General features: G+C 39.3%; 1 protein-coding gene across 12 annotated transcripts in view; it reads right to left on the minus strand.

The window, feature by feature from the left end:
* The window catches only part of RALGAPB (Ral GTPase activating protein non-catalytic beta subunit), a 105,649-nt gene that overhangs the window by 36,448 nt on the left and 56,660 nt on the right, over positions 1–12,541 (minus strand). For 6 of the 12 annotated variants that reach the window (XR_004032955.1, XM_012512001.2, XM_030825531.1 and 3 more), the window contains 6 exons: positions 10,990–11,054; positions 9,375–9,504; positions 7,848–7,856; positions 7,037–7,170; positions 2,309–2,491; positions 781–932 (listed from right to left, as the gene is read on the minus strand). Coding sequence is in view for 11 of the 12 variants with exons in the window: in XM_012512001.2 (XP_012367455.2) it covers positions 781–932; positions 2,309–2,491; positions 7,037–7,170; positions 7,848–7,856; positions 9,375–9,504; positions 10,990–11,054 (673 nt within the window). In the remaining variant the exon portion in view is untranslated. The remainder of the gene's footprint in view (positions 1–780; positions 933–2,308; positions 2,492–7,036; positions 7,171–7,847; positions 7,857–9,374; positions 9,505–10,989; positions 11,055–12,541) is intronic. The other 6 variants (XM_030825535.1, XM_030825532.1, XM_003253569.3 and 3 more) reach the window with 3 other exon arrangements.

Below are 12,541 nucleotides of genomic sequence, written 5' to 3' on the forward strand. Positions count from 1 at the left end.
TCCCTGTCTTTACCCCTTTACTACACCAAAATGCTCAAAACAGCAGTCTTGGTGCCTTTTTACCCACCCTGTACTCTGGCTTGCAGCTCAAACTTGACCCATCCTCTCAGAGTCAGGTCCAGTGTCATTTTCCCTAAGAATGTTACTCTGACTTCCCCTTATCTGAAAGTATTCATTTTCTCCTTCCAACTCCCCAGCATTTTATTTATACCTCTTCTCTTGGAGCACTTATTTTCCACCTAATATTATAGCTATTTGTGTTCACATTTTATCTTCCCTACCAGACAAGATGGTAGACATAGTGGTGACTAAATCAGACTTATCTTTATGATCCTATTCTCAGCTCTTAAGAGAGTTTATAAATCTTGGTTGAATGAACCTATACTATGTAATATAAATGGTATAGCAGAGAATACAGACCACTGAGCTGGAAAGCAGATCTAACAGTGTAACCACAGAGAGACAGACACCATCTCTGGACTTAGCTATCAAAGTGAGGGGGTACACTAAGTCTAGCTCTAACACAGTATTACTTGAATTAACATCAAACGGTATAGAAAAAGAAGGACTCAAACTCTCAACCCCAAGTTCCTAGTTTCTTTTGGTCAAACAGGTAAAAAAAATATATAGATTTTCTTTCCATTTTATTTCTGAAGAAAAAGTATTCTAAAGGGGCTGCATCACGCAATGCTGAACAATCAGGAAGGAAATGAAACAACATGGATCACTGCTAACCCCATCTAATTCCTAAGCACAATCCCTGCGTGGTCACTTCCATACCATGTTAGGGTGGCTTCAGCAGCATCCTTTACCCTCATAGATGCAGGGTTTGGCTCCTTATCTCCTTTGTACTTGACCTCTTGCTCGCTGTTCCTGGACTTACTTCCTGAGATACCCAGTTCCACAATCTCCAGTACTTCCTTAAGACAGTCCTAAAAGCAGGAAACGCGGATCAATTTTTGGAACACACCTTTCTCATGAGAAGACAAGGAAATCCATCCAAACACTAACAGTGGTTGCGTTTTGGTGGAAGGGCTCCAGTTTCTTGTTAATTTCTTTAATGGGTATATATTAACTTCATAGTAATATAATAAACTTTACACCCCCACCCCCTAATTTCTCTTTAAAGAACTAAATTTTGGTGTTTAGAGTGTTAGATAAATAAATTCAATTCAACTTTCTTGTAAAATTACCAAAAACTGTAAATCACAAAAGCACAAATCAAAGAGATTAAATAGTAATTCAGTTAAGCCTGGGATAGTGTAACCACAGAGAGACAGGCACCATCTCTGGACTTAGCTATCAAAGAAGGGGGATGGTTTAAGACATATTATAATATCCAAAGGAAATCTTGTCATTGACATTTTTAGGTAATTTCTGATATTAGAACTTCAGAAGCCATAATGAAAATGACTAAAATTTAATCAACAATATTATTCCTTAAACTACATAAAGGTTTCTTTTTTTTTTTTTTTTTTTTGAGAGGGAGTCTCGCTCTGTCGCCCAGGCTGGAGTGCAGTGGCACAATCTCGGCTCACTGCAAGCTCCGCCTCCCGGGTTCACGCCATTCTCCTGCCTCAGCCTCTCTGAGTAGCTGGGACTACAGGCGCCCGCCACCACGCCCGGTTAATTTTTTGTATTTTTAGTAGAGACGGGGTTTCACCGTGGTCTCGATCTGCTGACCTCGTGATCCGCCCGCCTCGGCCTCCCAAAGTGCTGGGATTACAAGCGTGAGCGACCGCGCCCGGCAAGGTTTCTATAAATATCGAATGATCTCTCCTTTTATTTGCGCTGTGAATTCCTTATAACACTTGCTTCCCTATAAGGAAGACATTACATGGAACAATGGTAGGGAACATGGACTAGTTATCTGCGTCCATTTGAGAATGAAGAAATGCGTATGCAGTGACATTTTCGATAGAAGCAACCTTTACAGATGAGCTGTGCTCTAGGTTTGCAGCCTGGCAATCATCTGCCCTTCTTTGTTTGGTGAAGGGTGACCAAAGTGCCTACTACCTATCTCCAGGCTACCATCCTTTCAAGAAAGAACAGTCTTGATAGTTCAGATAAATTAGTCAAGGTCTCATCTTTCTAAATAATTTCTCTGAGTTAATTTGCAACCAAATATAAGCAAAATGACAGTTTTCAAGTTGTACCCAAAAGGACAAGTGTTCCACTGTAATCTAACAAGTATTTTCAGTTTAAAGTGTGCAATACTGTATTTAAATTTAGATATTCTCTTTCAAAAGGCATTTTGCTAGCATACATTTTTGTTTTTACTTAATGGTTTAAAATAAAATAAACTCACCTTTTCGTCAAGCATATCAGGGTGCTCTGTCAGCCAGACACAGAGACACTGAAAAGCTGCCACTATCATGGAGTGCAGATCCCTGGAGTGTAAAGGAGCTGGCCGACTACACTGATACACAATGTAGGTGCACACAGAACTGATGGCTCGCTTCCGGTCTCCTGAGTCAACCATCACTTTTACCTGAGCATATTCATTTGGAGAACAATCAGCCAGGAATTACTGTACCAATTTCAAGGCATTTGCACTGAAGCTTGACCTGTTTGACAATGTGATACACTACAGGAAGCCTTGCTTTTTTATATTATTTATATACAGGAACAGATTATTCAGATGTATTGTAATACTCCACAAAAAATAGTGGCATTTTTCAAGTGCTCAAACAGTATTTCATTTTAGCATAGTCTTTCATGCCCTAAAACCCAACCCATTGGGTATACCTGTTCATCATTGCCAGAGACTGAAAGAACATGGGCACATTTTTAAACCCCTAACCCAACCTCACAGTGATGCTGTAGGCTCTGCAGAAAGTTCTGTGCAGCTGCTCAGAGGCATAATTGTCATGCAGTAAATTGCCCAATTTTTCAAGTATACAACTGGTCAATTCTGACATAAATATGCACCTGTGAACTATCACCACAATCGACAGCGGATGTATCTATCACCTCCAAATCTCTTCATGCACCTTTGTAATCCTTCCTCCCACTCCTCTTTGCCCCTCTCCCTAAGCAACTGCTGATCTGCTGTCACAATAGATTAGCTTGCATTTTCTGGAGTTTAAATAAATAAAATCATATAAAAATCATACAATATGTACTTTTTTTGGTCTGGTTTCTTTCACTCAGCATAGTTATTTTCAGACTTAGCTACACTTTTGGGTGTATCAATTGTTCATTCATTTCTATTGCTGAATAGTAGTCCATTGCATGGATATACCACAATTTACCTAGTTACTTATTAATGGACATTGGGTTGTTTCCAGCTTCTGGATATTATAAATACAGCTGCTATAAACATTCATGTACAAAGTATTTATATCAATATATGTTCTCTTATCTCCTAGGAGTGGAATTATTGGGTCATATGTAGGTGTATGCTTACCTTTTTAAGGAACAGCCAAGCTGTTTTCCAAAATGGTGGTTCCATTTAACATTCTCATCAATAGTTCCTCCACATCCTCACCAACATTTGGTATGACCAGTCTTTTATATTTCAGCCATTCTAATAGATTTGCAGTGGTATCTCATCATGGTTTTAATTGAATTTCCCTAATAATTAATGATATTAAGTATTTTTTCATGTGCTTATTTGTCATCTGTATATCATCTCTGATAAAACATCTATTCAAATCTTTTGCCCAATTTTTAATTGGGTTGTTTGTTGTATTATTAAGGGCTTTTGTTGTTGCGTTTTGTCGCCTTAAAAGATTTTATCAAAGGTCTTTACAAGGCAACATCCAGACTCCAGATCCAGCTGCCAAGGAGACCCTATTACGCAGTTGGGGCTGGGTAGAGCATGGCTTCCTAATCATCTGTCCTGAGATGGGCATGGTGAATAGTATCTCATCTTTAGGGTCCACAGTGCTCATGTGGTCAGGCAGGTGATTCTTAAGGCCAATCTTACCACTTGGGCCCATGACGCATGAACTTCACTCTGATGCCCAGCACACCCTGTCTTAGCAGCACATGGTGGATGGCAGTATCAATGCAGTAGTTAACAAGGTCTCTGCTGTGGATCATCAGATCATACACAAAGTTCATAAATTCAGTTCTCTGTCCTTATAGTTTCCCTGACACCATGACCTCGTAGCTCTTGCCCCACTCTCCATAATGAACCACAGCACACTACAGAAGTCTCTCCTCACAGCAAACCCTAATAGCAGTTTACAGCACAGACTCTGGGCAATGGCACAGAGAATTATTTTAGGCCACCTTTTCGGCATAAAGCTTTCCCTGCCCTCAAGCCAAACCTCTTCTGAACTATCTCGGCCAATTCACAGATCCGGTGGTTCTTTTCACCAAGAACATTCTGCATCCTGGAGGCTAAAGTAGTGATTTCTATTCTGGTTGGTATAACTTGGACCTCAGCTCCAGAGTAGTCACCTTCTGCAAGCTTCTGAGTGAAGAACTCGCTCAGTTTATTTCTGAAGATGCTATCAAACTTCCTCTTCTTAGAAATTTTCACCACCATATTGCTGCTGTGCACCACCAAAAGGAAAGGCTATTATTGAGTTCTGAGAGTTCTCTATGTAATCTGAATACAAATTTTTCATCGAATATATGCTTTGTAAACATTTCCTCCCAGCCTGTGATTTGTCATCTCATTCTTTTAACAGTGTTTACTAAAGAACAGCAGTTTTAAATTTTGAAGTCCAACATATCAGTTTGTTCTTCTAGCATAAGAAATCTATCCCAAGGTCACAAAGACTTTCTCTTGTTTTCTTCTAGAAGTTTTATTGTTTAGGTTTTATATATATTTTTTACGTAATAGAGACAAAGTCTCACTATGTTGCCCAGACTGGTCTCTTCCTGCCTCAGCCTCCCAAAGTGCTGGGATTATAGGCATGAGCCACCGTGCCCAGCCAGTTTGAGTTAATTTTTGTTCATAGTGCAAGGTATGAATCAAAATTTTTTTGTTTTTTGTGTATGACTATCCAATTGTTTTATAGTACCTCTGGTTGAAAAGACTATCCTTTCTCCTTTGAATTACCTTTGCACCTTTGTCAAAAATCAGATGACCACTTAGGTATGGATATACTGTTTTCTTCCACTGATCAATTTGTCCACCCCTATGCCAATACCAGGCTGTTGTGATTACTGTAGCCTTACAGTAAATCATGAAATCAGGTAGTGTTAGCCCTTTATGAATTGTTAGGCAGGTCCAGAGCAGTGCTCCGTCTAGGACTAATTATTCCTTACTACTGAGTGTACTAAAGGTCACAGGAAACAGTACCTTGCTCTCAAAGACAGTGTGGTCCTGTATGTCTCACAAATGGCTGTTTTTTATTTTCTGTACCAGTAACTGCTTCTCGCAAAGTTATGATGTCTATCCTGGAGGATCTCTGAGGTAAGCTCTAAGTGGTGGTAAGAACACCTTAGGTTTTACTGCTTATTTTGTTTCTTACGGCTTAGGTAAGTCACAGCCTCATAACTGAAAAATAAGGATTTGAACCATATCATCCCAGACAGTAGCACCTGGTTATCAGCTTTTTGTTCACAAAATATTTTACGTATTTCCTCAATCATATATTATATGTAAGATAATCCTGTTCATCTTAGTGACAAGAAAACACCTAGATGTTAGAGAAAATGCAAAGAAAGTGAAACTCTCATACACTGGGAATGTAAAATGATTCAGTCACTGTGAAAAACAGTTTGGCAGTTCCTCAAAAAGTTAAACACAGGGTTACCATATGACCCAGTAATTCTGCTCCTAGGTGTACACCCAAAAGAACTGAAAACTGGTATTCAAACAAATACATGTACATACATGTTCACAGCAGCACTACTGACAACAGCCTAGAGATTAAAACAACCCAAATGTCCATCGAGTGATAAATGGGTAAACTGGGGTATATACACACAATGAAATATTATCCAATCATAAAAGGGAATACAGTTCTGACACATTCTACAACATAAATGAAACTCAAAAACATTACATTTAGTGAAAGAAACCAGACACAAAAGGTCACACATTGTATGATTCCATTTATATGAAATGTCCAGTATAGGTAGATCCATTGAGATGAAATGGTGGTTGTCAGAAGAGGGGGTAGGGAGACTGAAGCAAAACTGCTTCATGGGGATGGGGTTTCCTTTAGGGATGATAAAAACATTTTGGAACTAGAAGTAGAAGTTGCTCAACATTGTGAATGTACCAATAGTCACTGAATTGTTTGCTTTTAAATGGCTAATTTTATATTACACAAATTTCATCTCAAAAGAAACAATACACTCAGAGAAGCACAAATGACCACCAAGTTCTAAGGTTCCACAAAACTGAAGCAACAGCTGGGAAAGAAATCTAAAAAGTGTAGCCAAGGCCAGGTACAGTAGCTCACATCTGGAATCCTAGCACTTTGGGAGGCCAAGGCAGGTGAATCACCTGAGGTCAGAAGTTCAAGATCAGCCTGGCCAACATGGTGAAACCCCATCTCTACTAAAAATACAAAAATTAGCTGGCTGTGATGGCGTATGCCTGTAATCCCAGCTAGTCGGAGGCTGAGGCAGGGGAATCGCTTGGAAGCAGAGGCTGCAGTGTGATGAGTTTGCACCACTGCACTACAGCCTGGGCGACAGAGCAAGACTCCATCTCAAAAAAAAAAAAAAAAAAAAAAAAAAAAAAGGTGTAGCCAATTTTCACTTATCTCTGATAATGGAGGATGGCAGAGCCACAGGTAATCCCAAATGGCACACATTAGGATAATCATTTTTTACAAAATCAATATGCATTCTATTATTATATGCAAAGAAATAAATGGCAAGTATTGAAATGTTTCCTATAATTTAATGGTAAAAATCTCATTCATACTCTTTGAACCTATTTTTAAAAAGTAAAGTTCATTTCACAGAATATCACTTGGAGGCTCAATTTTGCACACTTTGGATATAAACTATGTTTGAGTATGATCAACACTAAAATACCCACACAAGGGGTCAAGAGATACAGAAAAAACAGCCAAGGCCCAAGGCTGTTGGGTTAAAATAAAAGGACTGTCTTCCTCACCTTTGCAAGGCCAGAGAGGAGCTCTAGAGCTGCCAGTGATATGCTCATGTCTTGGCGCCACTGGGAGTTGAGTCTTTGGGTGACGAGATGAATGCTGCGAATCAGGAGCCCAGCAGCTGAATCTGTATTAAGAGCTAGGATATAACCCCAATGCCACATCCCACAGGGAGGGAAAACAACTAAGCATTAGTAACGAGAAGCACAGCATCCACTAGGCACAGACCACAGCAGCCACAGTGAGAATGACGGGCACCCACACAGTGCTATGCTCCCCACCCCACTGGGTTGAATGCCAAGCCCGACCACACGATGCACAGGCACATGTGCTAGACCAGAGCAGCTTCTAGTTCCTGGTTCACGCACTTTCACACAACCGTGGGATTTGGCAGTTTCAGTGTCATTTTTATAACAATGTAATTTAAAGTTTCTAAATTATCAACTCGTAGAGAGCTACACTTTCAAAAAGAGTGATGAAAAGGTTATCAATTATTTCCTTGAAACTTTATAGAGGAAAGTTCTAATTTTACGGCCTCCTCAGATGCTAGGAATTACTCTAAAGCAAGCATCTGTTGAAATTACTTACAGGGTTTAAGCCATCAAAACTCACATGCAATGCCTTTTCAAACACACTTTAATTCTCCAGGATTACTTTAATACTTCTAAAAAAATTAAATAACCAAGCCACTGTATTTTTATTTGGGCTCCAATCTATATTTAAAAGCAATCACTAGTTAGCTAATAGGAAATTAGGAAAAATTAAATAAGGACAAATTAAACTGAATTTATAAAGGAAGCTTTAGGGACATTATACCTGTCGATCCTATCAGAAAGAGGGCAGTGACAACAGAAAAAGGAATGATCATTAAAGAGAGACACTCATGCGACACTAACACAAATCAGGATTTCTTAGTAAAAAATATTTTACAACATTACAAGCAGAGCTCACTAACACCAGCTCAAAATGCTGAAACGAACAATAATCACTTAAAACAGTTATATTAGAACACATGCAGTAATGAAAAATTTCTTTTTTCTTTGTTTTTGTTTTCTGTTTTTTTTTTTTTTTTGAGATGGAGTCTCGCTCTGTTGCCCAGGCTGGAGTACAGTGGCACAATCTCAGCTCACTGCAACCTCTGCCTCCCGGGTTCAAGGGAGTCTCCTGCCTTGGCCTCCAGAGTAACTGGGATTACAGGCACCCACCCCCACCCCCAGCTAATTTTTGTATTTTTAGTAGAGATGTAGTTTCACCACGTTGGCCAGGCTGGTCTCGAACTCCTGACCTCAGGTGATATGCCCACCTTGGCCTCCCAAAGTGCTGGGATTACAGGCGTGAGCCACTGCGCCCGGCCAGTACTGAAAAATTTATTTAGCTTAAACGTGTTTCAGAAAGCATGAAAAATAATTTTCAACCTATAGAATACCTAAATCTACATACACATGAATAAGATACTTTAAATAACTTCTTCACAAATATAATATTTAAATGTGTCAAATATCCACATAATGGCTTTACGTATCTGACATGTTCAAGGATACTTGCTGCAAACTTAAACCATAGAAACATGCCTCATGAATTCATGAACTCATGAACATGGCTCATGACATGCCTCATGAACCTCATGAACATGGCTCATGAACTGTCCAGATGATTAAAAGATTAAACTCACATCTAAGAATCTAGATATCACTCCAATCTAGCTGGATAAGTGCTCACAGATTCAATACACTGTTAGTACTTGTGTAGAAAAACATAAAGGTACCCACAAACTCACAGAATCCATAAAACAACTGCCCAAGGTAGGGGACAACCTTGTATAGGACGCTTGGCTGGCAAATGTTTTAGGTGGCAGGGCAGAAAATAAAAATATTTCAGGGCTAAAGAATCTAGTGAGCTATAGTAGGGGGTACATAGGTTTTAACATGAAGACATGCTCTCCTCTGGGCTGCTATCTAATCCATCCCCCATCACCCTCCTTGCCACACTGCAATAACTGGCTTATTGGACATCTCTGCCACTACTCTGAGGCAGAGCCCACATCTTATTTGGTTCTCTACCACCACACATAGTAGAGAATTCAGAAATGTTTCCTGATCACCCATTACTATCAATTATAAAACCTAATATACTACCACAAATCTAATATACTACCCAAAAGCTATACAGCTAAATTAAAAAGATTTGTTTTCTTTTTCTTAGCTTCTTAAGACTGACATCCTCTCTATTATACTTAAGTACACAAAAAACATGAACATTAAAATTTTTAATGTTTTTGTTTTATAAATGTAAGCATTAAAGTCATTCTATTAAACTTTGAATTTCAAAAGAAACACGACTAACCATAATCTCTTAAGAGAGCTTGAGCAGGTCTCTCACTATCCGGAGTCGTGGGCTCCGTGCTTCCACCACTTGCTGAACTAATACCACTATTGGTGCGACTATGACTCTTCAGGTTATTTTCTCCACCACCCTAGTCAAATGAAAATGAATCAAGTGTTTGAGGATTACATCACAGTTTACAAGTATAAATAAAGGTCAATCATTAAAAACCATGTTGATAAAGCAGAATGCGCCAACTGAATAGTACAAACTGATAGTAACAGAAATTGACAAGGGATTAAAACCACTGTGGTATTTTTACACACACACATCTACTGGAGGGTATGAAGGATTTGACTACTACAAGTGCCCGTACTGGGGTCTTCTTTGCCACTATTTACAAAGGGCTGGCCCAGCTTTTTCATCTTTACTAGATTTCACTAGATTCCAGGTCCTTAAAAAAAATACCCTAGTGCCTCCCAAGCAAAACCTCAGAACAGAAATATAAGCTTAAAAGGTATGAATAAGGCCAGGCGCGCTGGGTCACACCCGTAATCCTGGCACTTTGGGAGGCCGAGGAAGGCGGATCACGAGGTCAGGAGATCCAGACCATCCTGGCTAACACAGTGAAACCCCGTCTCTATTAAGAAGCACAAAAAAATTAGCCGGGCACGGTGGCAGGCGCCTGTAGTCCCAGCTACTCGGGAGGCTGAGGCAGGAGAATGGCGGGAACCTGGGAGGCGGAGTTTGCAGTGAGCAGAGATCACGCCACTGCACTCCAGCCTGGGAGACAGAGTGAGACTCCGTCTCAAAAAAAAAAAAAAAAAAAAAGCATGAATAAACAAACAGCAACTTTCAAATATAGTTATATCAGAAAACACAAACAATAAAATACTAGGGTTAGTTTTAACTCCCGTATGTATAGGGGCTAATAAACCTATCTGTTAGACTTCCCTCATTTTTCCCCCATATAAACACAGTTCATTATATTCAGATCAGTAATTATTCACCATCTACTGAGACACGAATGTAATTTCCTTAATAATAATTTGATCACCCATCCTACATCTACCCAGCTTACTACATCTACCCAACTTACTCCAGTATACGCTATTAACTCCCCCATTCTCTTGCCTCTACTCCAAGTATAGGGATGATATATCTTGAAGACAAAGCAGAGAGCACTGGAAGTCTCTGAGAAGCATTTTTGATTTAGAAGCATTGGTGCTTTGAGAGACTTGCAAACTTAGGTCTAGAGGGGTTAGAAAGAATTGATGGATAAGAAAAAGTTAAACTAGTTGCTTGCTGGTTAGGGCTTTTCCTAGGTTATTCAACCAAGTTTGCCACCACAGCAAAACAAGTAACAGTTTTAAGCAGATACTGTTCAGGAATAAAGACTGGATTTAGCTGTAGTTTCTCTCATACAGAATATCTTGGGAACCTGATGTACAGCTGATGAGGCACTGAAAAGCAAACCTCAAAATATACATTATTTTTAAAAAGAAAACTTCTGAGCCAATGAGCAGGATTTACAAACCAAAGGCCTTTAAAATTCACAAAGATGGACATTCTGGAATATAATTTACATAAAATTCAAAAGTGATATTCTCTGACAGATTGCATGTATGCTTCTTACCATCTCCATCTGGCAACCAATAGCTTCCAAAAGTGCTGAATCTTGAACAATATTTAACATTGCCCCTACAACAACAATAAAACAGTATTTTATATAAAATACACAAGAACACTAAAATGGCTAAGACATTTTATATGATTAATAGTAGAGATAAGAATATAATTTTGGTTGAGCATTCCTGAAATACCCATGAAATTACAGTTGGCTCTTAAACAACACGAGCTTGAACTGTACATATGCAGGTTTTTTTCAATAAACATGTTAGAAAGTTTTTTGGAGATCTGTGACAATTTGAAAAAACTCCCAAACTGCATAGCCTAGAAATATTAAAAAAAAAAAAATGGCCAGGCACAGTGGCTCATGCCTATAATCCCAGCACTTTGGGTGGCTGAGGCGGGGTGGGAGGTCAAGAGTTTGAGACTAGCCTGGTCAATATGGTGAAACCCCATCTCTACCAAAAATACAAAAATTAGCCGGGCGTGGTGGCATGCACCTGTAATCACAGCTACTCGGGAGGCTGAGGCAGGAGAATTGCTTGAACCTGGGAGGCGGAGGTTGCAGTGAGCCGAGATTGCACCATTGCACTCCAGCCTGGACAACAGAGCAAGACTTCATCTCAAAAAACAAAAAAAAAAAAAAAAAAAAAAAGAGAGAGAAAGAAAAGAAATATTTAAAAAAGTATAAAAAGTTAAAATTGGCCAGGCATACTAGCTCATGCCTGTAATCCTAGGAGGCCGAGTCAGCAGGATTGCTTGAAGTCCTAGGAGCTTGAGACCAAAGTGGGCAACAAAGCAAGACCCTGTCTCTAAAAATAAATAAAAAATAAAAAGCTAAAATTTATCAAAAAACTTACGTACACAAACACTTACAGACCATACATGATGCCATTTGCAGTCCAGAGAAATGTAAACAAAGATGCAGGATTAAATAACTGCATAAAATTAACTGTAGTACATGCTGTACTACTGTAATCATTTTGTAGCCTCCTGTTGTTACTGGGGTGAGCTCAAGTGTTAATGAGTATCCTGCTTAAAATGCAATGTGATGCTAACCATCTCCATGTGAGTAGTTCATCTTTCTAATAGACTGAATACTGCAGTAAGCTGCATACCATGGTTCTCACATGTTTACTGCAACACCATGAACCTTGACTAACACCATAGGACCCATAGGAAGTGCCACTAGTGATGCTGGAAGTGCTCCCAAGAAGCAGAGAAAAGTCATGACATTATAAGAAAAAGCTGAGTTGCTTGATATGTACTGTAGATTGGGGTCTACAGCTGCAACTGCCCAACAGTTGAGATGATTTATCTTATAAACAATTTATGGTATCAATAAATACAGTACTATAACTGTATTTTCTCTTCCTTATGATTTTCTTTTTTTTGAGATGGAGCCTCACTCCGTCGCCCAGGCTGGAGTCCAGTGGCATGATCTTGGCTCACCGCAACCTCCACCTCCTGGGTTCAAGCAATTCTCTGCCTCGGCCTCTAAGTAGCTGGAATCACAGGCACCCGCCACCACACCCGCTAATTTTTTTTTTTTTTTTTTT

Source organism: Nomascus leucogenys, chromosome 13, assembly GCF_006542625.1.
Source record: "Nomascus leucogenys isolate Asia chromosome 13, Asia_NLE_v1, whole genome shotgun sequence".
Taxonomy (NCBI): Eukaryota; Metazoa; Chordata; class Mammalia; order Primates; family Hylobatidae; genus Nomascus; species Nomascus leucogenys.